A 26,686-nucleotide genomic window follows, 5' to 3' on the forward strand; every position below is an offset into this window, starting at 1 on the left:
ATTTTGTGGTTACACTCATGCATCTGTCATCAGGGCGCTGTTGTTCTGAACTTTGCTTTTACGTTTATATGGTTTCACTGCAGTCCATGAGGACGATTTTTTGTTCCTTTTTACACATTGTTCAGTCCATTTTCAGTTGCTCTGCTGAAGAGCGTCATTTAAGCTGCAAAAATACAGCATCCTGCCTGTGGTGCCGTGCTTATTAACACCTTGTATGATCCATGTGGGATTACAGACACCACAGACCTTCATGTGTCCCAAACCATAGCTTTCCTTGCCCTGGTCTGGAGTCGAAGGAGAACAAAGGGTTGCTCAGGGACAGCCAATCATCTCCTACCTTTTATCTGCCTCTATTTCATCCACTAACTGACAGAAAATAATTTCTCTGTTTGCTTCTTATGTTCCTTTTCAACAAGCACGCCTTTCACATTATGGTGGAGGTAAGAGCAGTTCAATTGAAGTTGAAACACTATTAGTTTTCCCCTCTTTTTGGGTTCAGAGCTTGGTATGAATTCTCCACCTCAATCCCAGACCACCATTTTGTTCTTCTCTTTGGTTTTTCGACAGCGTCTTGTTTACTCGGTTCGTAGCACATTTCTGTCTGTTTTTTTTTTCTGCCTGGGTTTATTGCATGGATGGATGTCTTTTGTGTTCCCCGCTGAAAATGTATTGTGCATGGTGGAAAGAGGCCAAAATGGCTCCGAATGCAGCCCCCTTTTTTTGTACAAATGTCCACCTGTGATGTTTATGTAACGTATTGTGTCTGATGTGACCCAGTTTCCAGAATGGTATCTGCTAGACCTATGGCTCACCATGTCTCCCATGCAGAGAGACAGAGCAGGAGTATTTGAAACTGAAACCGCAGCATGCTTTTCCATCTTATATGCAGACTGAAGAGGAGTGCAGATACATTTTGCATAAGTAGGAGTATTGCCACTTACCTGGAACATTTTTCAAGTCAGGGAGTGTAAATTACTTAAATACAAGAGGAGCATAAGCCTTTGCAAATGTACTTTGGCTCAAATTTTATCAAATTGGAGTAGAAGTATTGCTGCAGACATCACAGAAATATCTCTTGTAAAAAAAAGAGTAGGTAGCTGACTGAATAAAACCCAGACTCTGTGAGAGAGTTTAGACCCTGGCTTATTGTAAATCCAGCTCTCTTTAAGGTCATGTCAACAACATTTTGTATTTGATATGACCTCAGGTTTTATGGCCATATCGACACCAAGATGTGACCTTAAGATATGAGTTTTGGAGGCTTAAGCCCAGAATAGCTGCCCATTGTACTTTTATGCCTGTAAATCAAATTTAGCATTTAGATTCTGTTATGTCCATGTATACATATCTGCACGTAAACCCAGGACAAACCAAACGAGGCCTAAAGGACCCGTTCTGATGTAATAGATGAAGGTGTAATCCGATTAGGCCATTGGAGATGGTTGAGGGTTGGGAAGAACGGCGTGAAGCAGCAGATTCTGTTTTCCTGTTTCCTGTGGTCTGCTGACTAAGTGTAATGCGCCCCCGTTTGAGGCCACGGCGCCCTGTGATCGGACAAGGGATCCGGTGACTCCCGAGGGAGGCCTGGTCCTGGCTGGGGCCGGGCCGCCTTGTCAGGCCAAAGTCCGGAAGACAGACAAAAGAGTTTCCAGAAACAATACAGACACAGAAAGAATGAAAGAGAGAGAAACAGTCCCGCAATAACGTGTTTTCCAACCTCATCATCGTCAGGATCATCTCAAATGCCAGGAAGTCGTCAACATGTTGATGACTTGCATTGTAACACGAAGCACCGCTGGTGTTGAGGATCAGGTCATCGCCATCAAATCCATCTTTTTCATCGCTATCATGGTCAAAGCCAGTCATCTCTGTTGCCCAGCAAAGTAACTGTGCAGGAATTCGCCTTGGCCTTATATCTTGAGACTTAATGATGACTTCCATTGTACCCTTGAACAACACTGGTATGTTAAGCACGACAGAGGCCTTCTGTAATCATTTTCTCATGCACATCATGATCAGAATCAGAGCCACATATTCCACCAAGCACAATAGATGCTCAGGAATTTGTCTTGGTGACATTTGTGCAGACATACTGATGACTTTCATTGTGCCGTTATGCAGTTGAACAGGAAAAAGATAAGATGGTGCAGCCATTACTAATTTCTTAACCACAGCGCCACCAGAATCAGAATGACTTTAATCACGGAGGATATTAAAAACAGAAAGTTGTCTTAAAGGCTGGAATTTGTCTTTGTGACAAATCTGCAACTTACTAACAACCTGCATTGTAAAATTGGTTCTTGGATAATAATTATCTGATTTAAATCATGAAGTGAATCACAATCGCTGAACCCACCAAGTTAAATAGATGCGCTGGAATCTTTTGGTGCTTCTTTTCTGTCTCTTTTTGAATTTCATTATAAAACAACTTTCTTTTCATACAAATAATGACCAGAAGTGCAAATGCTTTATCACCAAGCACAATAAACATACTGTAATTTCTATGGAGATGCAGACAAATGAATAAATTGCAGTACAACACTGAGCAGTGTGCTTGTATTGGTGGACTAGACAGACTCCTTGGATAATACTACAAAATCACGATCAGAATATTAATCATTCTGCAAGCTCAATAAATGTCCTAAAATTGGGTTCAGTCACATTTCTGCTCATGGGACAGTAAATGGCACAATGGAGTCCTTTAATAACAAGTGTTTCCTCATGTTTTACTATATTCACATCCACAACAGGTAGACCATTCTGGTTCTTCTTTAACTTCACATTTACTGCTTATAATGAAATGCTTTTGGGACATAAACATTCTCTTTGTACACATAGTTTCTCATGATTGTGTGCTCATTTGAATTTTTGAGAAAAATGTCATCTCAACTTCCTTAGTTCAAATTATTTCTTACATTGGGGACCCCAAAATAGGTCAGGTAAGAGACATAAAATAATCAGGAAGGGAACAAGACAAGATATACCTGTTTGTCAGTTGTCTCCTAATTATCGGGTGCAGCACTGTGCCTTGTTAGAGGTTTAACAGTTCTTAACCGAGACCAAAAAATAACTGCAAGACAGCATTCACGGATCTTGTCTCGGGGTCCGTCTCCCGTGACACCATCTGGTGAATGCAGCGTAATGTGCTTAAGAAAGTCATGCTGCATGGACATTGGATGCAAGCTGATGAGCTTTCAGACTCTACAGGTGGATAGAAACATTGCTTAACTATAAACGCAACACCCCAATGCTTTTAAATTTAGATTTGTGCAAGTACTCGGCCAGGGAAAGTGAAGTGATGTAATATTTGTCTTTGATTTAGTGGACCCTTTGTGTTCAGTTTCTAAGTTAACAAAGGGACAAAGTCAAACATCAGCAATGTGTAGCCTTTTCCTCTTGATGTAGTCAATTTAGAAAGGAAATGTACAAGAATAATCTTGTAGTTGACTTAATAAAACACAGATAATGCTTTCCATGTTTTTTCTTATTCACCCATTACCAAAAGAATAAGGTACGAACTAGAATACTTACAATCTCTATTGTTAGATATACATAGATATAACCAAGCTCTCAAACTATCCTTATTCACTTTTATCCAGGCTTTTGCAGCAGGTTTATTAAGAAGTTCATTCAGTGTCAGTTATTCTCTAAGATCAAGCTGTGCTGCCAAATGACAGAGGGTTTCCAAGTACATTCATACTCAAGGTCTGAAATTACAGCCTGCTGAGCACCAAATCCTTTGACTTTAGTGAATAAATCAGTACGGGTCACTCGCCAAACTGGAAGCTCTCTTTAGGATATGATGAAGTCAGAAAGAATTAAATAAAGTACACTCTTTCAGATCATAAACTACTAAAGTTTTGCTTTGCAGGGTAGAAAATCTCAGCGAAAGTTCCACATTCTCATATATATATAAAACAGAATTGAAAACAGATGTAGAGAAACATTTCTGCTAAACTATAGATTCATTATTTTGGTTTGTACAATATGTTCTTGAAGATGTTTTTCCAAGGTGCCAACTTGGGACTGCTCTGGCCGCTCTGTAATCCAACCTCAGTGCCGTCGTGGGTAATTTTCCCCATCATTTGGCTGGCGTTCAGTGTGAAAGCAGTACACAGAGACAGCAGGTCTGCCTCGCAGTTCTCTGTTAGAGGGAAAAGGCTTTAAGTAAACACGGCGGTTCCCACTCGATGCCTCCGTTCCCTCCTCGCACTAGCAGGCAGTTAGTGAAAGGCACAGACATCCTGCTCCATGTTCCCACAAAAAAAGTGTTTTTCCTTTATTCTTACAAAGCTTCTGGTTAATCTGCAACTGCTACTGTTTACTAGTACACCCTCTACTCAATAACAGATTAAACTAGATGGAATTTAGACATCCCTGAGGAGAAATTAGTTTTTTTCAAGAGCAAATAACACTATATAAAGTTAGGTATTAGATATTAATAAGACTACTAATCTACAGTCATGCCAGTGGCTCTCGAATAAAACTAATATTATGCTTGTAAAAGACTGCATGATTATTTAACAGAAGCAAATTATATCATCAGCACAGTCCACAAAAGTTAATTTGCATTAATTCTGTTACCCTAATGTTTTGTCTATTCAGTACCACAGACTGTATAAAAGAAGTTTGCTGACCTTCGAGCCTGAATGCAGAAACCAAGGAAGGAGAGGTCCCAGGGGTGGATTATAATTTTGTGACCGTTGACCGGTTTATTGAATTTGAGAAAAGTGGAGCACTGCTAGAGAGCGGAACATGTGAAGATAACTTACGGCACCCCGAAGCCTCCGGCCGAGCCCAGCGCTCTGCTGCTACTCTCGTTCTAATGACCAGCAGGGGGCGACTCCACTGGTAACATAAAAGTCCAATTGTATTGATTGATTGATTGATTGATTGATTGTCTTTATTTCGAACATGCAAGCAATAAAAAAACAAGTTTAAATATTAATAGATGAATAAATAAAAAAACAAAACAAAAAAGCAAAAAAAAATTGAAAAAAACTTACTCATCTCTGTGGTCAATGTGGACAGAAGTTGCTGCAAATTTCCCCCAGAAACCAGTATATTTGTGTCATCTGCAAAAAGTATGAACTTCAGATATTTCGATACATTGCAAATATCATTTATGTACAAGTTGAATAACATTGGTCCCAGCACTGACCCCTGCGGAACTCCACACACGATGTCCAAGCATTCTGACTTACATCCATCCATCATCACAAATTCATCATCACAGTATGAAAGTCAATAGGAAAATAACCCTACTTCTCACTTGATTTATTACCTCAGTAAACATTTTCCTAATAAGTTAATGATCTCAACCATGAGTATTGTGATCTTCCAAACAGCAGGATGTTCTTTTTATAAAATAGGATCCCATTTAAGGTATGGGACATGATGTTGCATGATGGAGCAGGTGCAGCCAAGTTGCCAGTATTTAAGGGTGTGTATAGAGATTCAACGTAAAAAAAGAAAATAAAAAAAGTTCACTACTGACTCCAAAAAACCAAGATGATAGCTGCAAAAATGCAAAACTTGGAGCTTCAAAGTGATCCACAAACCGGTAGGTGACTTCACATTGGCTATGTTCCCGTCTTTTATACAGTCCGTTAAGTACCTATTGATTTAATTTCACGTCCGTTTAAATTCTTATTGAGGAGCATTTAAAAAAATCATTATTTTTACAAAATGTTGAGATGAAATGACTACAGACACCATCCTTTGTATGCAAGTCTAGCCTCTAAATTCTCTTTCTTTTTATTCTTTTTTCTTTTTTTACAAATCATATTGGGCACCTTTCCAGGAATAAAGGCCAAAGAAGGTTAATTTTGTATAATATTCTGATGTTTTTACATCAAAATCCTTTTGCTTTTTTATTTCTGTACAACATTTCGCAAGGTGTGACGGCAGTCAATGAGAACACAAAGGATTTACACATTCAAGTGTAAAATGGCACACTTTTTTCTCTCGCTTTCTTTTTGTGGGAACTAAAGGTGACAGAGTTCACGGCCAGGCGTACAATTTCAAATAAAATTCAAACCCATAAATGCTACCAAATGATGAACATTTTTGCTTCTGTTGCCACAAAAGTCTTGTCAGAACAGGCAGTTAGAAAGACTTGGATATCGCCAGTGTTTTTCTTTCAGTGCCAAAACCTTGACAGTAGATTAACCAAAGAGAACTCACTAGTGTGAGCATTGTTTCCGCATATTAAATGTTGACTGTGGCTCGTATCGGTGGCAAACCTTGTAACCCAAAAGGGGGGCATTTTACGGGAAGTTAGAAAAACAAACTGGGATTGACAAGCGCTTTTGATATATTATCACGGTGTTCGAGTGGATCCTGTGGGCCTCAGGGTCTTGAAACTTGCTCCAGCTTATCATGCACCTTGTAAGCCTTCAGTTCAAGTAAAAACATGAACATCGGCGGCGTTGCAGGAGGGAGAAAACTCTTTCTTTTTTTACTGACAACAGCGATACAGAGGCATGGAAGTAAAGTCGAGATTTTTACAGTAGCATATCTGGTTTCATCAAAGGCCATCACTCATGGGCAAGTCTTTCTCCTCTACCTTTTATCCTCTGGAAATGTGACTCCCTCACTGCATGCTTCTTTTTAACCTTCCCCCCGTCTCTCTCTGCTCACTCACCCTCTGTCCTTCTCTGTGAAGTCACATGTGAAAGTGATCAGCTTAATCCCGATCACCAGCTGTGTTTAACCTACTTTAGATTTGGAACACTTGGCTTCCTTGCTTTCACTTTTGTTTATACGGGATTAGCATGAACACACAGCGCACGCATGAGGTTTGACCTGCCCAGGGTTGGACACGACAGCTCCAGAATGTCTTTATTTTACCATTTATGCATTTGAATCAGTCTGCTTCATATTCATTCATGTTGAAGTCTGATATTTGTGTGCCTTGCTCAGTGGTAGTCGAGGTTTTAGACATTTCCCCACCCAATTTCCTCAGTGGCTAATTGGATTCAAACTGGCAACTCTCCAGATACAATTCCGCTTCTGTAAACTCAAGCAAATGCAGCCCTGCGGGGTTTAATTGAATTTAAAATGAATGAAACTAAACCCTGCTTGGTATGCTGTCTTCTCACTGCCAAAAAACTTCACAGTAATAATAATTCTGAACTTAAACATGAAGCACTTCCTAAACCAGACTTTCCAAAGTGCTTTATTAATCAAATAAAGCAAACAACAGACCCATAAAATAAAGCAAAAAAAGCAATGAGGCGCCACAACATAAAAAAAATAAACAAATAAGGACGCCTTAAACAGTATGTTGGGGGAAAAAATTATAGGAGAGCATCATCACATAAAAGCAAGTCTATAAATGTAAGTTGTGAGATGTGATTTAAGATGTGAAGATGATAGTGATTCTGCTGGCCTAAGCTCCTCAGGCACGTTGTTGCTGAGCCAAAAGCCCGGTCACCTTCAGCGTAAGCCAACGCTATTTTAATGCCCTGCAAAAAAAGAAAAGAATAAAGAATAACACTGTCCTCTGTCTTTTTTTTTTCTCCCTCTGCCCTCTCTCAACAGGATCCCGGGCCCTCACCCCCTTCCCCCATTTTGGGACACAAACCGCTACAGCTGATTGAGGTCAAAGCCAGGGGGCGCTTTGGGTGTGTGTGGAAGGCCCAGCTGCTCAACGAATTTGTGGCTGTTAAGATCTTCCCAATTCAGGTATTATGCTGGACATTTCAGAGATATTATCTATACCAGAAGAATGTTTTGCATATCTGTTTCACAGGAAAGCTCTGTAGAAGGGGAATAGATCAAACGCACCCAAACAAACTCTGACACCGTTGCTAATTTGCGAAAATAATTTACATTTAGTTGCAAAACTGCTGTCCTTGACATATAAATCTATTTTTGCAAGTTAGAGAGCGTGCTGGAGTTTGTTTGCAGCTTTTAATACAATTGATGCAATTTTCCTTTTTTTGCACAGAAAAACAAACAAGCATGATAGAGTAGAAAAGAATCCAGGAAGCAAACTGCTGGCTCACAGGACACGTGCACATATGCATGTCATACGACGACTAAAATGTCCACAAGTGGATTAAGGATCAGAAATGGAGCCCGTGGAACCGAGATCAAGTGAGGTCGAGAAAGGCCCACAGCGAAGGCTAGAAAACTGAAATCCTGGCAGATCAAAGCACAATGCAATACAAAACAATACAGTACAGTCTGATGTGATTGACCCTTTGCTAAGTCCTGTCGCCCTTAGTTACTGTTGCAAGGCCTGTCAAGCTCAAGCAACCGGCATATTCAGTGTGGTGTTTTCAACCATGTCGGTGAGAGAATTTCCAATGTAAAAAAGTCAAATTATAAATGGAAAAAGTTCTGAAATATCAGAGAGAAGTAGATGGACTACAATATGTGTAAAAGAGCTTCTTTAACAATATGATTTGTTAGCAGAGTGAAGTTATTTTGAAAGAGAAGAATTGGGTGAAAGGCAACCTACGTTTTGAAAACTTGCATGAAGGACAAAAGTTTACAGTAACAACCTTTTCGTACAGCAAGGTCAGTCAGTAAATTGGTTATAATAATGACTCACTATAGCATCAAAAACTCTTAGCCATGTGTTGAGATTAGCAGCACTAGATTCCACCAGCGAACATGAATGAAAAGGCAGAGTTGGAAGACGCGAGTTCTCGGTCAGCTACAACAGCTATTCCTGCAGCGTTTAGACTGTCAGACTATTTCAGCTTTTATACAGTACAGGCCAAAAGTTTGGACACACCCATCTCATTCAATGCGTTTTTCTTTATTTTCATGACTATTTACATTGTAGATTCTCACTGAAGGCATCAAAACTATGAATAAACACATATGGAATTATGTACTTAACAAAAAAAGTGTGAAATAACTGAAAACATGTCTTGTATTTTAGATTCCTCAAAGTAGCCACCCTTTGCTTACTAGAATATAAGACATGTTTTCAGTTATTTCACACTTTTTTTGTTAAGTACATAATTCCACATGTGTTCATTAATCGTTTTGATGAATTTACAATGTCAATAGTCATGAAAATAAAGGAAAAACATTGAATGAGAAGGTATGTCAAAACTTTTGGCCTGTACTGTATGCACAACTATTCGGTGTTTTTCCTTTTCAAATCGAGGGTTATCATCTAGATAAACCTGAAAGCTTGACGGATGTAGGAAGAGACAGTGGCTGATCTGGGGAGCGGCTTAGTGAAGGGTAAATTAGTTCCCAGGTTGACAGCTCTTCCTCCGTCCTGTATGTTCAATAAAGATCTTAAGATAATACAGAGTGGGCGTTGTACAAAGTATATCGAGTAAGTAAGGAGGGTAAACTAATTTCTCTCAGGATTAACCTTTTTGCCATGATCATAGCAAACATGAGAGCTTGTTTTAATGCATTGCAAAATGCTTAATTGAAAGGAACAGTAGTTACAAGATTGTGGATTGCTGTTCAAATATTAGTTATACATACAGTCATGGAACAAAATATTAGATAATTTTTTCTTCAATTTCTTGTTTATTCTAATGATAACAAAAACAGCTCATAGGAGTTTTATTTAAGAGCTGATATCTAGCCATTTTCAATGGTTTTCTTAATAATAACCAAAATCATTCTCAAGAAAACCGTAGAAAATGGCTAGATATCAGCTCTTAAATTTAGATTTTATGAGCTATTATTTGTTGTTATCATTATATTTGTCCAAACAAATGTACCTTTAGTTCTACCAGGCATTAAAATGAATAAGAACTTGAAGAAAACAAAGGTGGTCTAATTGTTTTTTCCATAACTGTATTTCTATCAAAAAAAACAAGCATGCACTAACTATCAAATATAAGACATAGAAAACATCTACATGCTGGACTCCTCTGTCAACTTTGTAGAATATGTCAAGCCAGCATCATGTCCTCACCATTCACACATCCAAAGAAAAACCTGCTATTTTTTTGGTTCCACTTAAGATAAAAACAACTTTTCGGCTTCCAAACACATTTATTTTTTGTCAAAATGCTCCGAACGGTTCAATAAATGTGTAGAAGGGGATAGGAAAAACTGTCAGGGATTAGCTTTCTGCTGTATTTGTGACTGTACAAATGAAAAATGTCATCCCAGAAACTCTTGAGCTCGGGGCAACATCCATCACCTGACTCACACTTATTTTCAGCTTATAGATTTGATAAAGAATGCAAAAGGCAATGACGCATCGCAACATAAAAGACAGAGAAACGACTAAAAACAGTGTATTTTATTCTTGTTTTGAGTGATGAGCTTGTTGCTGACGTAAAGTAGAACTTTGAAAACAAGACTTGTCGACTACCTTGCTTTTCTTCTTCAAGTTGTCTTTGATTTCTTTTGTTAATTCAGTGGCTTGATGACAGCAACCAAATTTGCATCTGTCTCTCTGTGCTCCTCTAGGACAAGCTGTCTTGGCAGAATGAATATGAGATCTTCAGCGTGAGCGGCATGAAGCACGACAACATCCTCCACTTTATCGGTGCGGAGAAGAGGAACAACAACCTGGACCTTGAGCTGTGGCTCATCACCTCCTACCACGAGAAGGTATGCTGTCCGGGATGGAGCTGTACCACCAACAAACTTCTACATTTATTATTTTATTTATTGAGTCTTTTTTTTTTTGGTTTCATGAGAAATTCTCAGTTTTGAGGTGTTGCACACTGACTTTTAACAAGCACAAAAGAAAATTTGTTTATACATGATGCAGGAAACAAAATGCTGTAACGCAGTTTAATGGCAAAGCAAAACATCCTTCTTCTCTGATTTACATTAACAAAATAAGTGCCAAACTGTGTCAATATGAGGAAAAAACTTGAGGAATACTGGTAAAGGATTTTCTCACATTTTCAATAAACATCTGCATTCCTTTTCACCTATAAAGTACAAGAGTATAGCTATACAAAAAAGTACAAATTATTTAAAATTTAACAACTTCGAACACTATGTCCTAACTGAAGACAAGGCAAGCAAGCACCAGCATCAAAATCAGCTTGATTGCATTGTTTTCATTTGGTGTGATGCCCCATTTCTATATTTATTCTCGTTTGAGTTAAAAGTGCTGCAATGGACTCGAAATGGCTAATTCAAAGAGCTGAGATGCAGGTTTATCTATACAATACATTGTTATTTCTCTATAAAAAAACTAAAAAAGGTTGCCGCCAGCCGAGCAACCTACTTGCTGTTGTCGCTTCGTATGTAATCTCCATTAAAAATCACAGTATCAAAGCGTGTATTCTGTTTTAAAAAGTATATAGGAAGATCGTTAACAGGCTAATCAGCCATTTTTTAAGTGGTATCTCCAGTCTGGTCTTGGTACGTGGTTTGTTTATATGATATAGAAAGGCAATTTTAATGTAATTAATTGCGGTCACAGATCATCTGACGCGGCGCAATAGTCTATTGCTGTCAGACAACAGAGAAAATATGTTGTTTTATTGCTTATATCCTTTAAACAACAACGTGGACAGTAACTAACAGTAATAGCCTATCACCTATTACAAATTACCTGTACGCAAAAATTCATATGCTATATGTGTATTATTAAGAAGTTGGTTACCATACCCAAACATTTGCTTTAGTCATGTTTTATGTAATATGACCTTAATTATGCAAATCATATGCCAACACTGTAAGTTGTTTGACTTGAGGCGGCGTTCATGTGGATTTTTCTGAGACGAGAAAACATTTTACCAATTATTGCGACACTACATGAATGCAGCATAAGCTAAGCTAGCTTTAACTCAACACTTCCTGCACCTGACAGAGGCTTTTTATCTATCTATGGGGGAAGTATTGCTAAAACAACAATGCAATTTCACTGAAAGTAAGAAATGAAAGCTGTATCCTGCATCCAAAATAATCCAATCTACTAAAAACTAAAACCCTGATTGCCAAAACGTTTGGGACCCAACTATGCTCATTCTGGTGCATTCTGTTTTTATTTCCGATTTAAACATCATCCCAACTTTCTTGGAACCAAAGCCATTGGGTTATTCAGATCACCACCCTCTCGGAGCAGCAGAGTGTCCTCTGGGCACCCTGTCTGAGGAGACGGAGCAGCAGAGCGCCAAGTGCAGTGAATGAATGAATATCGAAGTAGAACACTCTATTTCTTCTCACACCAGCGCTCTCGTTTTAGTGTAGAATATCAGGTATGATTTACGAATGCACCCATAGAGGAAAAATAGACCCGCTACTGAAAAGTGTGATTACTGACCAGCTTTGAACACGTGTTTTTCCACTTTACTACAGCACATTACTACAACAAATTATCTGATTTCCCCGCCTTCTTGTAAGTGTGTTGTTTGTGTCCATGTAAACACAGTTTTATATTCGTCTTAGCGTACCCTCTCATGTTTATTGTACACAGTTCTAAAAGCCTCCAGGACAAGCTGCTAACAAAACAAAACACTGAAAAAGGAAGACAAAAATGCATGAAACTCCACGTTGTATTGATTCTGTTTGCTGCCTTTGGAGCTAATCCATTATTACAATATACTTCATGCTGTTTTTTTTCTTTTATAAGCCTTGTTTATCCAGAGAAGGTGGACTTGGGCTTTGTTAGCCCAGTTGTGCTTCACTCACCCTCTCAGCCACAGTCTTTGTAGCATTTGGGGCTTTAAGTGCCTCTGTGTTTTGAGGGTCATTACCGACAAAGTGGAGAGTGATTCTTGTATGCTTCACTTGCTTGAGTTTCCCAGCCAGGCCAAGAATTTAAATCACTGTGCTTAAGAGACCTTTCCTGCGTGAATAAAGGTTTAAAAATTAAAGGTTGTGGGTGTGGCAGCGAGGCTTTAACCCAACAACACAAGCCACTTAACCCTGCAAGCAGCTCTACAAGTGCTACTCTGACTTGTAGAAGCTCTCCGAATAGAAAGAACATTGAAGAAATTAGTCTTAAAGGAGTTTTAGGAAAGGTCATACTACCAGCAATATATCAAGAACACCGTTTCGTGCCTTGTCAAGCATGCACTGTAATTATTTTTGAAAGCAGCAGTCTTTAGAGGGTACATAGCTTAAACTTTAACCTACAAAAAGCTTTTCCTTCCTGCCAGTTTTTTGAGAGCAGGTGTCCAAACGTTGGCCACGTCAGTTCGGGGCTGAACCTTCGCTTGTGTAACACAGCTGGAACAGTGATTGCAGAGTTCAGTCACCTTGACAGCTGATTTATGCCTCGATGTTTCGGTGCATTTAAGCAGCTTTATCTGTTTGCAGTATCCGTAGCATGCAGCAGCTTGCTTTACAGGATGAGGCGCTTCCAAAAACTCCCTGTTCTTAAATATTTTTGGATGATGCAGGCATATAAATAGCTGCCATTTGGTGCCTTTTAAAGGGATATTGTCTGATTGTTCACTTTCTTTTTAACAGAAATTAACACAGCCTTGAAAACATAGAACAAACCCAGGTTCCAACACACAGCATGGAAAGCGTTTATCCCAAAACAGGACAGCTGAAGTGATCAGATTTAATTTTCTGCTGGAGCGGCCTGCCCTCTAGTGGTCACTCCTGCAGCTGCATCTGTCTTTGGCCTTGCCAGAAGTGACCTTGTGTTATATTGACATACATTATGTAAGAACAAAGATGTATAAAGGATAAGGAATGAAACAGATGCAGCTTGAACGTTGGTGTTAAAATCTTACAACCCCTCTCTGGGAGCCAAATCTCTCGTTACATATCTATTTTATCTGTACTGCAATTCTTCAAATATGACCATAAGCTTCTATGCATACAACATTTTTTGGCAGCTGTCAGGTGATGAAAGATGCATCACTGCAAAGTAAAATAACACTGAAAAAAAATCCAGAAATTTAAGGAAGTTGCTGATAAAGAGTCTGCATGCTCAGCAATCCCTCCCTTGATAAATAGAGATTAAAGAACAGCAATCAAACACCACAACAACGAGTAGATAAATGAATAGCATTTATCAGAGCTCCCATTATTCACAGAGAACAATAAAATGTGCAGGAAGTTGGCTTGGTGACAGAGGCGGCCAAAGGACTTAACTGTGGTTTTAGAAGGACACTCAGTTAGTCATAAATTTTATTTATCGCCTCCATTTAAATATGAAACTGCAGATAGCAATTCACTTTTTTTTCTCTGTAATAATCGTCCCTACAGTTTCAATATTGAATTGTACAATCAAACAAAATGTGGCTATCTGCTCCCGTAGGAAGGACGTCACCGCGTTGTAAAGGAATAGTTTTATTGCAAAGTCCCTTGTGAATTACAATACAACCCACAGCTTTGGTGAGTTTCTATCCATGAGAGATCATTGCTGTTACCATGGAAACGATGCCCGGCTCCAGCCGTCACTTTACTATTATGCAGCATTTATTTATTCTTGCAGTTATTTGGTGTCATCAACCAGATTTCTACATGGGGTGCTTCTGCTCTTTCCAGGGTCTATCAGGGAGTATTTCAACTGATTTAAGATAGATAATATCTGTGTATTAAGTCAGCTGTAACATCTGAACATGACTAGTTGCAGCACAGATAATCATTTCGTAGTAAAAAGTTTATTAAAATTATGAATAAACTAATGTAATGAATAAACTGTTGAAATTATCAGCTTAAAATAATGGATATTTAGCTAAACGAAATAGATAAACAGTTAAAAGAATTGACTTAATGAAATGGATGATAATATTTACTACTTATTAGCTAAAAGTAATGAATAAACAAGTCATTGACTTAAAAGTATTGGATGACCATTTTAAATAGCTAGCTAAAAGTAATGGAAAAAAGTGGTAATAGTCAGCTTAAAGTAAAGAATAGTAAGACAAAGAAGTATGGATAAACAGATGAAATAGTTGACATAAAATAAATAAATCAAAGGTTCAAATAGTCTGCTAAATAATGGATAAACGGTTAAAATAGTTGACATAAATAATGGATAAACAGTGGAAATAGCTTAGTTAAAATAATGGATAAACAATTCAAATAGTTGACTTAAAATAATGGATAAACGGCTGAAATAGTTAGCTAAAAGTATTGGTTAAACAGTTGAGATTTAAGCTAAGAGTAACGGAAAAATGGTTGAAATAGTTATCTGAAAGAAATGGGTAACAGTTGGCTTAAATGGTTGAAACTGTGAACTACAAGTAATTAATTTATAGTTAAAACATTCAGCTTCATTCCAAGTAGTAGGAGCAGTATGATTGCAAAACCAGGCAAAATATTGAGAGTTCACTTGTGCGGAAAATTATTTTATTTTTTGAATAGTGTTATAAATTTGTAATATACTTGTGAATAGTTGAAGAGGTACGTGAGTTCCTCTAATAGGGCTGTGCGGATACCTCTACTGGAGTAGGAAAATAGAAACCTAAATATTATAATATTGAATAAATCTAAATATTCTACCTATCTTTCTCCAGGGCTCAATGACAGACTACCTGAAGGCCAACGTGGTGTCCTGGAACGAGCTGTGTCACATCGCTCAGACAGCAGCGCGCGGCTTGGCCTACCTCCACGAAGACATCCCTGGACATAAAGACGGACACAAACCCTCCATCGCTCACAGGTAAAAAAAAAAAAAAAAAAATCCATAATCACTTTAATCAAAACATTTGTATAATTTTGACTGACCCAAGGAGAAACACACTGATGTTATTTTCCTTTTTGTCTCTCAGGGACATTAAGAGTAAGAACGTGCTGTTGAAGACTAACCTGACAGCCTGCATAGCTGACTTCGGCCTTGCCCTGCAGTTTGAGGCGGGAAAATCAGCAGGAGACACACACGGACAGGTACTGTTTACAGTTAAAGGTTAAAATATTCACTTTTATTCCACCACTTCTACATGTTTCCTGCCTTTTGTGGTTGGGAACTTGCTTATTTAAGCAGCAAAGAATTGAAAGTGTTTGTAATAGTGTAATTTTGAATGTTTTAGTGTACTGTAGGGAATGTTACTGAGTCACCATTATTAATATTGATTTATGAAAATACCTGGCATTGCCTATTGGTGGCAGTGTGGCCTAAAGATCTTGTAATAAGGACTTGCTCTGTTCTTGATGTGGCCTCAGAGATCTGGAAACTATTGCTTAACAATTTTTAAACATTTGCAGGCGATGAGAGATTTGAAATATCAGTATAATGTGTTTAAAACGCTGCTGTTTTTAACCTCGTAGTTCGTCAGATCTGTGTCATACAGGGATCAGCTTACAGATCCCCTGTATGACACATAGTTTGATGTATCTGCCAGCTAAGCAACAACACCCCTCGATGACAAGCGTCACTTTTCGCCGTCTCAGCCCATCTGTGAGCTGTGTCATGACTTTCTCGCTCCTCGCTGCTTATGCTTGATTTTCTGTTCGTGTTTCATGCTGACTTTTGACCTTTTGAACCTGTAGGTGGGGACGCGGCGCTACATGGCTCCCGAAGTCCTGGAGGGCGCCATCAACTTCCAGCGTGACTCCTTCCTGCGCATCGACATGTACGCCTTCGGCCTCCTCCTCTGGGAGCTCGCGGCGCGGTGCACCGCCGCTGACGGTGAGACTGATAAACATTCACTTTGCTCTGATTTGTGCACAGTGTGTTACTCCAGATTAATTTTAATTTTGTGCTTGTTGTCCACAGGCCCAGTGGATGAGTACATGCTCCCGTTTGAGGAGGAGGTGGGTCAGCATCCATCTCTGGAGGACATGCAGGAGGTCGTCGTTCATAAGAAACTGCGGCCCATTCTGCGAGACTGCTGGCAGAAACACGCGGTGAGCAATGACATTGTTGTTGTTTTTGTATATTTAGTCCCAAAATGTCGTACTAAATAAACCAGGGATGTCAAAATAAATGTGAAAAGATGTAGTAGAAACACTAGGTATGTATTTGAAGTTGTTTTCCACACAACTCCAGTTGCAGTTTGAGCAAGATGATCAGATGTGGTCGGATCGGATATTTCATTAACCCTCTGAACCACAACAAACAGTCATGTTTGACTGACTGTCAGTCATGACAGTCAGTCTGTCATGTTTTCCTCGCTGTAGCCTCATTTTTCACTGCAATATATAATATTTTAAGTCATGCAGCTTTATGGAAACCACACAATCATAATAGAAGTGGAGATTAATTCAGTGTTAATGACATCTAGCATCAAAGAAAAGATGCATATTGAATTCCCTTATAATTTATACATAGACCACAATGGGAATAAATTGGAATCTAACATTATTCCAGTGTTACGAAGATTAGACAAAAAAATAGAGGCTCCATATGCTATACGTAATAAACTATTTGCATTTTTCAAACCCTTTCTTGTCCACAGCCTGCACTTCAGTCTAAGTTTCATTGAATATTTGTCATGTGACTCATGACTCAGCCCAGTCATTCGAGGATAAGGATAGGTGTCACTGCAAAGTACGGAATCTAATGTTTGTTTTTTACAGGATTTGGTTAATGCAAACACTTTATTTTGGGCCTAATTTGAAATGAAACATATAGAATAAAGTAATAATAAATTAGATTTGATTATTTTTCCTGATGGATGCTTTCATCACACATGATTTGATCAAGGACCTGTGGAAATTTGAAAATCCAACAATAATTTTTGGCTTTACAAGACAACATGCCCTTTTTAAAAGCTATTTTTTTTTACATTTTTCATAGTTAACTTGTAGATAGTAACTGAAACGTGGTGGAAAGGGGCGAGAAATGAAACAGGGGGCCTTAAACTCAGGCCTCTGCGAAAAGGACTCAGCCTTAGTGGTACACTCTACCAGTGAGCCATGGGGACGCCCCAACATGCCTTTTAACCCACAGCAAGTTATGTGTTTCATAGAACCACATAACCAGACAGTGGTTAAAGGGTTTTTGGAGAAGGCATTGAAGAGGATGAATGGTGTAGTTTGGCAGCAAGTAAACAAGTGATTTTGTTAAAACAAAGAAAGGGACCATGAACGGATCAGTAACTTTGCTGTTTGTCTCTTTCTCTCAGGGTCTCGCCATGCTCTGCGAAACCATCGAGGACTGCTGGGACCACGAGGCCGAGGCTCGCCTGTCCGCCGGCTGCGTCGAGGAGCGCATCGGCCAAATGCAGCGCCAAGCCCCCGTCATCGGCCCCGAGGAGATCGTCACCGTTGTCACCATGGTGACCAATGTGGACCTCCCGCCCAAGGAGTCCAGCTTATGATCGGCCAACCGACCCGAGCCAGCAGAAACACGGATCAACACGAGAGGGGATGAACGGCCGACCCTGGTTGGTTGGCGTAGTGTTTTTTTTGTTCTTTCTCTCCGTTTTTATCTTTTTCTTTTTTTTTTTCTTTAAGTGCGGGCCGCTACTCGCGTTCAGGAAACACCCTGCGCCCACCTCACCACATCAGTCGATATCCACCTCATTTTGATATGTGTGCCTGAGGATTTTAACATTTTAACGGTCGAAACTTTCTCATCCCGAGCAAACGATTCAGGATACGACGATGACGGATGACGTCACCGAGTGACATTGCTGACATGCTGGGACGACGACACTCAACAAACACTTTTATCATGTATTGTTTTTATATACATATACATACACACACAACACACACACACACACACACACACATAGGAGGGAGGGCGACTTGTTCTGCTCGGTTTTCTACAGAGAGAGAAAATCTGGCAGAGAAATCTCACAGAACTCTCAGTGCATTTTAGTGTTAAAAAAAAAGAAAAAAAAAAGATGAGCACCTGGCTCTCGATACATTTGCTGTTTTCTCGTGTGCGTTTTTCTGAAGAAATGACTATCGTTCTGCCAATAAGCAACGGCTTCTGAATGTTTATAGTGTAATGCTGCTGTACATAGTGTATTATGGACCCAGACACCTTGGTAATCAAGCTTATTGTAAAAGGGGTGAGGGGGAAGGGGGGAGGGGGGTCCATTTTCAAGCATTACGACGATAAAAACCATAAACCTCCTTCAACCAGGTATACCTCAGTTCAGATGGACACAGTTTAAATTAGTCCCTCTCCCTTTTCACAGTCATAGCTCACACTTTCCACAAACCTCGGCTCTTCACGACATCCAAACAATCTGCTGTCAGCCGTGACGCTCATGGGTAATGTAGTCAGCAAAGCCTCGATACACACACATGGCCATACACACCGTAAACACAAGTGTTTCTCACTTTTATCTCCTCCCCTTTCTCAGTTTTTAGTTTTGCTCCACTTTGATTTTATTTTGACTGAATAATAACTTTCTCCTTTTGTTTGTTTTTTTTGTCTTTGAGATTTCTTCTGATAGTGGGTTACAAAAGAAAAAAAGAAGATGCCCCATGATGAAGTTGTCGTGATTTTTTTCCGTTTTTGGTTTGCCGTGTCAACTGTCAACGGAGTAATAATATCTATCGCTGACAAGCCTAATTTTGGCCGTGAGATCTGGATATACAGTATATGTATTTATATCTCTCTGGGTTAGTGCTGGGTACCACTGTATGATACCTTTTGATATTTGGTATTAAATCAGAAGGTATTAACTCAAGAGTGTCTTCTTTTCAATTCGTGAGATCAGCAACATGTGGTCTGATTGTATCAAAAAAAAAAAAAAAGCAGATTAACACCCAACAGTATGTTTTTTCTGAGGGGTACCCAGCCCTGATTTGGAATTATACCTGTATTTAGCTGAGCCAGCTTGCTTTTGATTTGATTGCACACATCTTTTTTGGATTACTATCAAGCAAGAGTTTCTGCTCTCTTTTGATACACCTCAGGAATCTTTGCTACTCACCACCTCCTCACATCCTCCTCCTCCTCCTCCTCCTCCTCCTCCTCACCTGTCCCGGACTGGAGTACCTCCTCTCTCGCTGATTCTTACACTTCCCTTCTCTCACTCTCTCTCTCTCTCCGTCGCTCTCTCTTTCTCTCTCCCTCTCTCGCTCTCTCTGTCTTTCTTGCCTCATCTCTACTTGTAATGGTTCAGCCATGCTGTCAATTCTCAAAAACAGTGTCTAAATGTCCAAATTTAATCTTAACACTAATTGCCAATTTCACTTGTTCTGTCTCTAGAACATGGTCTAAACTTGTCCAGCCCACATCTTAGTTTGCGTTGTCTAACAATTTTTAAGCAAACTTTTTAAATGTCACACAACATAAATGTAAATGAGAACTGATTAGGAAGCCAATTGAAGCCAATAAACTAGGCTACAGTGCAGTCTGACTGACTGGTTTAAGGCGGCCTCTCACGCAGTGTTCTCCTTCCCATGCGACATCTCCGCTACCTATTCTGCAAGGGCTGTATCGCTGCATCCTGGGCTAAACGCCGCATAGGACGATTGTGATGTGATTGTGATGGTTTAGAAGGCAATTTACTCCGGTAGCAGAATGGTAATCGATGCAGCCAGGCCCTTTGTTACACATGGAAGTAGAGGTTGCCAACTTGATTTAAAACTTTGACCAGCTAACCAAGGTTGGAAATTAACTTTAATATTTATCTGGATTCCAAAACCACCACCTAATTTCCTAATTAATGTAATGTAAATAGTTCTTCGGGAGTCTGGTTAAATAGGGCAATTGTTCTTTTGTTTCATGCTGTCCAGAGATAAAGACAGATGAAATTAAAATTCAGCAAGACGTTGACAGCTGAAACAGCTGATCATAAATGTTTGCCACACCTTAACTTATTTGTCAAAAACATTGCTATATCCCATTTATGGCAAATTGTGCTGATACAGTTCTTTTTTTAAATTGAAACACGGCAAGTGTGTCCACTCCTGGCAAACCAAATAAGATCAGACTCTAATCAACTAGTTATTTAATTTCTCTGCTGTTTTTAGAACATCTTTTTAACTAAACAGACTGGAGGTAGACATTTGTTTATCTGAAGTTCTCAAGCAACTGATCAGACCCTTCTAGCTCTGGACAGCTGGCTGGAAGGACACTGAGTCTTATGTATGTTTTTGTTCAGACACAACCTGACGAAACTTTACCAGATAGTGGTAAATCAATAAGATGTAGAAGTTAGGTGTAGATTTATGTTCCTCACACAGGGCTAAAATTAATTATTTTGAAAATCTGTGGACATAAACTGAGCGATTGCACGGCTAACTGCAATTAGAAGAGATGAGACGAGGAATCTGTCTTTCTCTCTTTCATCCTGGTGCCATTTCTACGTATCCATATTAGTTACTCTTGTAGATGTCAGGCAAAACGGATGTATCTGTCGTTGTTGTGAACGCAGCAATGGCATTTTTGAGTCTTTATTTCTTCTGAGGGACATTGAACACTGGTGCCGGCAGACCTGCAGTCTCTCCTCAAGCTTTGGGTCGGTTTCACAGGTCTCACAGTTTAAAATCAAGCATTTAAAAAATCAAGTGGTGCGTTTGGAAATACTAAAAACGTGAAGATTCTTCTTCCAACCAAACCGTTTCACATTCAGGGTTCATAATTATGTTTTCTTTATAACATGCTTAGCATTTTAAGCAAACGATCAAGGAAATAAAAGCAAAGTAAACATGTTAAAAATGATAATTTCTGCACAAAAAGCTAACAATCAAGTCTATAACTGAGCTATATAAAAAAATCTTGAGTGCTTAAAAGTATTATGTGATAAAAGCTGCCAAACAGCTTAACATAAACAATAAATCGACTAACAAAAGGCACCAAATAACCAGGAACAAGAAGAACTTAAAAATAAAGAATCATTAAAGTTCAGCAACTGCAAAAGTTCTTTGAGCATTCTTGTATTGGCCTCTAAAAATCGTGAGGATTCGCTAAAATCAGCCAGGAAATGACGGTCAGGTTTAAGATATTATCTCAGCACATGATAAGACTATTGCAACAACAACACAGCAAACCTGAAGGAAGTTAAAGCCATCTTGTTATTCACATACTGTAGCAGGAGTACGATATTTGCATCAATATCGCTTCCTTTTGCTGCTACTGTTTTTCTTCAGTTAACTGCTATTCAAAAAAAAAACAGCCATTCTTTGTCCAAGGTCCTCATGAAGCTGAAATAGTCAGGGACGATTATTACTGCAAACCCCAGCAGCCCTTCAATAAGCACTACCTCACTCGCAGGGATTTCTTTGGGGTAGAAAGTGTGGCAACTAAACCAAAATCCAAACCAGGTTCCTTTAACAGAAAAGGGATTCAAATTCCTTCAAAAAGTTCATGAAATGACGGAAAAGTTCCCATTTATTTCTTGGAATAAACTCCCATTTCTCCCCATACATTTGAGTTGACAAAATAAGGCTAAAATGTTTTTTTATACCATTATGCATTGTCTTTTGTGAAACTTTTCCATCACTGTACAAGACCGTACAGCATGCAGACTAGCATGAACGTAAAGGAAAAACACCAGTATTACCCTTTTATGTCCCCAAGTTTGTGTCCAAAAGTGTAAAACTTACAGTATTTCAGCAGCCAAGTTGATTTTAAAAACAGCCTCCAAATGTTGGTTGGTTACCTGCCAAAGTGGCTGGTAGAGTTGACAAACCTATCAGCCACAGCAAAAAAATACGTGCCAGCGTTTGGTTGGCGGTCACATCCCAGTACTGTAGGTAGACGGTGGAACATCTTCAGTGTTAAACAGCTTTGAGTTTAAACTGCGCTTGAGAAACCGACCCAAACGGACAAATACCATTCAGGGATTCAGTACTATGCTTTTCTAAGTTCTAGCAAGTTATATGCAACCAGTGCCGCAAATTACCCTACACTTCTGTAGGATCAGCTGCAGGAGTGACTTTCAATATACACACACACAAATAACTTGTAGCATTTAAATTTTTTTTTTTTATCCGTGACCTTGCATATTGATATGTTGTATTTATTTTTTAATTTACAGGCCTGAGGTTTCGGGGATCAGAGCTCAGGTGCAACTCGGAATAAAGTTGTAAGAGTTGGCACGATTTATGGTTGTTGTTGTTCCGGGGTTGGGGGTGGGTGTTCAGTTGTAATTCAGGAAATACTTTCATTAATTCAAAAAGAAAAGATATAAAACTGTAACGTGCTTCTTTCTATTCAGTCTATGGACAAAACGACCGAGAATGAATGTTCTTCAGACTCCTGGATTCCAGTATTTTGTGTACTTTTGGTGGATTGAGCCCCGGCCCTGTGTAACTTTAGAGGGCTTCGGGTTTGGCTGGTTTCGTGTGATTGTGACCTGTCGCTGTAGAAATTAGTAAAACTGACGCGACGCTGAGATCCATTCATACACCTCTTTGGTTGGACAGTTGACAACCTGCTAAAGATGTGAACCAGTGATGAACCAGCAGGCTGACTATACAGTCCAACCAGAAAGAAAAGAACTGTAAAGGAAATTACTGGGCTTATTTTGTTTATTAATTTTAAAGCATGACCGTAGGATTTTAACCTAACAGAACAAAAAAAACACCTCTCCTCCTTGTTGCTTTGGCTCATCCTCAAATCCCTTAATTTTCAAGACAACCCTCTTCATAAGCTCCTCAGTTCATCCAAAAATAATTTCATCCTCTGTTTGTCTCAAATGCTTTGCTAAAGCAACATTACGTAGAATAATTTATTTATTTATTTTGTGATTTGGCGTCCCTACAAGTCAGTCCAGTCATTACTGCTGGTATTACTCTTCCAAAACTCGTTGAAAACTTTGCTAGAAGCCAAACTTACTTACTGAGTCTAACAGCAAGAAGTCCAGCTTGGTGTCTGTCTTGCAGCCTTTTATGTCTCAAAGCTCTTAAAAAGCCAGTCTGGGATTACGTTTGGCAGCCTCTTGCTCGGTCACTCTCCTTTTCTTAGCTTCCTCCGTTAACATCCTTTTCAGTCTCTTGATTGCATGACAACAGTGATGCTTCCCGCTAGTATTCTTTCCTGCTGCCCTGATTCCTAAACCTCTTCCTCCCAGCGGTCAAAAGCTCCTGTGCTTGTGGTGTGAACACTAAGATTCCCCCAGTGCTCGGAGCTCTTACACTTGGCAGCAGTTAGCTTTACTTAGGCAACAAGTTAAGCTTTCTGTCCATCAGGATCTGTAAATCACCGAAAGCCAAGGCAAAGGCAGCTGGAAGACATCAGAGGGAAAACCAGACAGTATTTTGTCACCTGCTCCCCAAAGTTACATTTAACATAGTGACACAGAGGCACCATTCTCTCTATAACAACTCAAAGTAGCTTCCAAATTATTTTCATTTTAAGGTAAAATAGTTACGTAAAGTTGCTTTAAGGCTATTGGAGACAGTTTTGACTGCCATTTTGTCAAACCAATCAAACCTTTTTGCTTCCCCTCAGGTCTTGCCTATTTAATCAAACCTATTCCAACTCAACTCCTGGTCCGAACATTGTCATTTAAAGGTGTATGAATGGGTTTCCTCGTCCTGCGGGGTTTACGTTGTTTCTATCTCGACTTCCTCTAGCCCAGCACCTCACATTGCTGTGCATATAAACTACCAGTGAAACATTTGTGTCTTGTTGCCCCCCACTATTTTAAGCAGTCTAGGATCTGTACAGACATGAGAACATAAATACCTGTATCAACTATATACTCTGAGCTGAATCTTTATAAGTGCGTGTTGAACTTCAGTGTTTCCTCTACATTCATTTATATACTTTTCTTGTGTTTTTGACTCGGCAACAGAGGGCTTGGCCCTCGGCTGCACAGAAAGTTGTCCTTCACTATGCGAGAAATAACTTGAGCTTTGTGTAAGCTAAAAGCTAGAGGCTCATTGGAGTACTTTGTAAAGCATCCAAGAAAGCACTTATGGGTTCCTTGGCAGGAAAAAAAAAAGACGAACGTTAAGCCTAGGGGCGTTCCTCAAGGAGCCAACTCGGGTCCCCTGGCAGTTCAAATTTAAAGAATCCCTTAAGCTCTTAAAGATCAGTTGCAATACTCCATATGTGATAATGCAATCAGCCACTACAGGTATTTTCATTCCAGCATCTCAATCTCCTCCTTTTTCCCACTGTTAGTAAGAATTTTAGAGGAAACATTGAACTCCAATGACCTCGCTGCTAAGACTGTCTTGGCAGCAGGATAAGTCTGGATGCCAGGCCTGAAATTTCTACAGAAGAAAAAAATACTCCCCAAAAACACTACAAAGCCTTTTTGACCCCCACATTTCTCAAGGCTCTCGAGTTGCAGCGCTGATCCAGGATCTGCCAACGCAACCTCTGATTGGTAATGATGCTTACAGGGTTTCTGGTTTTTGAAAATTTTCTAAAATGTTTCTTTCCTCCTGATACATGTGACTGTATGTTTTATGTTACTGACAAAAAAGATGTGAAAAAGGAAAGAAACGTCTGGAATTTCAAACTGGAAAATGTACGACAAAAACATCCCACTTGGGGTTTTACCAGCTCCAGGGGTTCTCACCTGACCTCTGACCTTTGACCTCCCAGTGAAGGGACAAGGGAGGATTAGAAAAAAGAGAAATACCTTAAAAAAAAAAAAAAAGAAGTGTTATAGCAGAAAAAAACCCTTCAGAAACCCTGAATACATTATCACAGAGAAGACAAAATTGATCCCTGATCAGCGCTGTGACTCTCGGCTGCTGTTGGCCGGCCATGGTTTTTATCAGCTGAAGTGATCCACGTGATGTAAATAAATGTGTTTTTAGATTGTGAATGCTGATGTTTTTCTTTTTTACACTTTCACTCCATCCCTGTCTATCTGACAACTGCAGGTACAAGTTTGATGCCTTTTCTTGGTCGTAAATACAGTTTGGTGACACTTTTTTCTTATAATCACTGTTTAATTGCAGTTATAATCACACAAAAATATTCATAATGCTTTACAGCAATAATCAAGGGCTGGGTAATATAAATTATATTTTCTTCCCAAGAGACTTGAAATTATGAGGTGATTATTAGGAAGTTAAGGGCCTGTAAAGTATTTACCTTAGTGTAAGATACGTTGCGGGTTAGGGTTTTTACGTACAAAACATACTTTGTTTCAGAGTTCGTACAAAGTCTTTAAAGTTTGATTGTTTTAATCATGTTTTTAAGATTAGGATTATGCCTGAATTTGGATATACTCCTTTAGAAATGATCAGTATAACCTGGTGTTTTATCAGAAAATATCACTCATGTAAATCAAAACTCTTCTAATATTTGAATCTTAATGACCCTGTGGTCAAATTTGTTAGTTGCCTTTACAATTACAATTATAGGAACAATTTAAATGTAATGATAAAGGCTTTGACAGTCAGGACATGTTTTGGTTTCGGAACCTTGAAAGTGCTTGAATTTTATTTTTCAAAAGCTGAATGAACCCTGTAGTTCAAATCAGCCAACATGGTATTATTGACATTATTTAAATGCATTTAACAGGTTATTGCAGGCCTTTACAATCAGGAAATATTCTAGAGTTTTGATGTAATCTTATTAACTTTAGAGGTCAGAAGTTTAGACTATGGTGCACTAAAAAAAGGCTGATTATTCTTAAAGTTTAATGAAAATTACTGGTGTAAAAGCTTATGGGTCAGAATTTCTTATCCTACAGTTAGCAATGAAATCTACCAGGAGGCACTGGGGGGTGAAAGAGATATATTATAATTAAAACTGTTAATTTATTGTTAGCCAGAGCTGGTTTCACCCTGCAAAGTCCTAAAAATATTTCATAGCACTGACTGTATGCTATTATTAGAGCTGTTTATGGCACATATGTACAGTATGTGTAGTGTGTTTTGACTCGGCTGTAACAGGTAAAAAAAAAATCACTGCACAAACCATTCGCCACATACAGACATGAGGATTTAATGTCAGCACTTCTGCACAATAACAAGCTTTTAGCGCAAAACTGCATTATTT

At 39.1% G+C, this 26,686-nt stretch overlaps 1 protein-coding gene across 1 annotated transcript in view; it reads left to right on the forward strand.

The window, feature by feature from the left end:
• Positions 1 to 25,502, forward strand: part of LOC131962625 (activin receptor type-2A) — a 59,232-nt gene extending 33,730 nt beyond the window's left edge. The window contains exons 5-11 of the mRNA XM_059327571.1: positions 7,546 to 7,689; positions 10,408 to 10,551; positions 15,381 to 15,526; positions 15,636 to 15,750; positions 16,354 to 16,492; positions 16,580 to 16,710; positions 17,931 to 25,502. Coding sequence (XP_059183554.1) covers positions 7,546 to 7,689; positions 10,408 to 10,551; positions 15,381 to 15,526; positions 15,636 to 15,750; positions 16,354 to 16,492; positions 16,580 to 16,710; positions 17,931 to 18,125 — 1,014 coding nt within the window. The 3' untranslated portion in view covers positions 18,126 to 25,502. The remainder of the gene's footprint in view (positions 1 to 7,545; positions 7,690 to 10,407; positions 10,552 to 15,380; positions 15,527 to 15,635; positions 15,751 to 16,353; positions 16,493 to 16,579; positions 16,711 to 17,930) is intronic.
• The last annotated feature ends 1,184 nt before the right edge of the window (positions 25,503 to 26,686 follow it).

Source organism: Centropristis striata, chromosome 24 (assembly GCF_030273125.1).
Source record: "Centropristis striata isolate RG_2023a ecotype Rhode Island chromosome 24, C.striata_1.0, whole genome shotgun sequence".
NCBI classification, from domain to species: Eukaryota; Metazoa; Chordata; class Actinopteri; order Perciformes; family Serranidae; genus Centropristis; species Centropristis striata.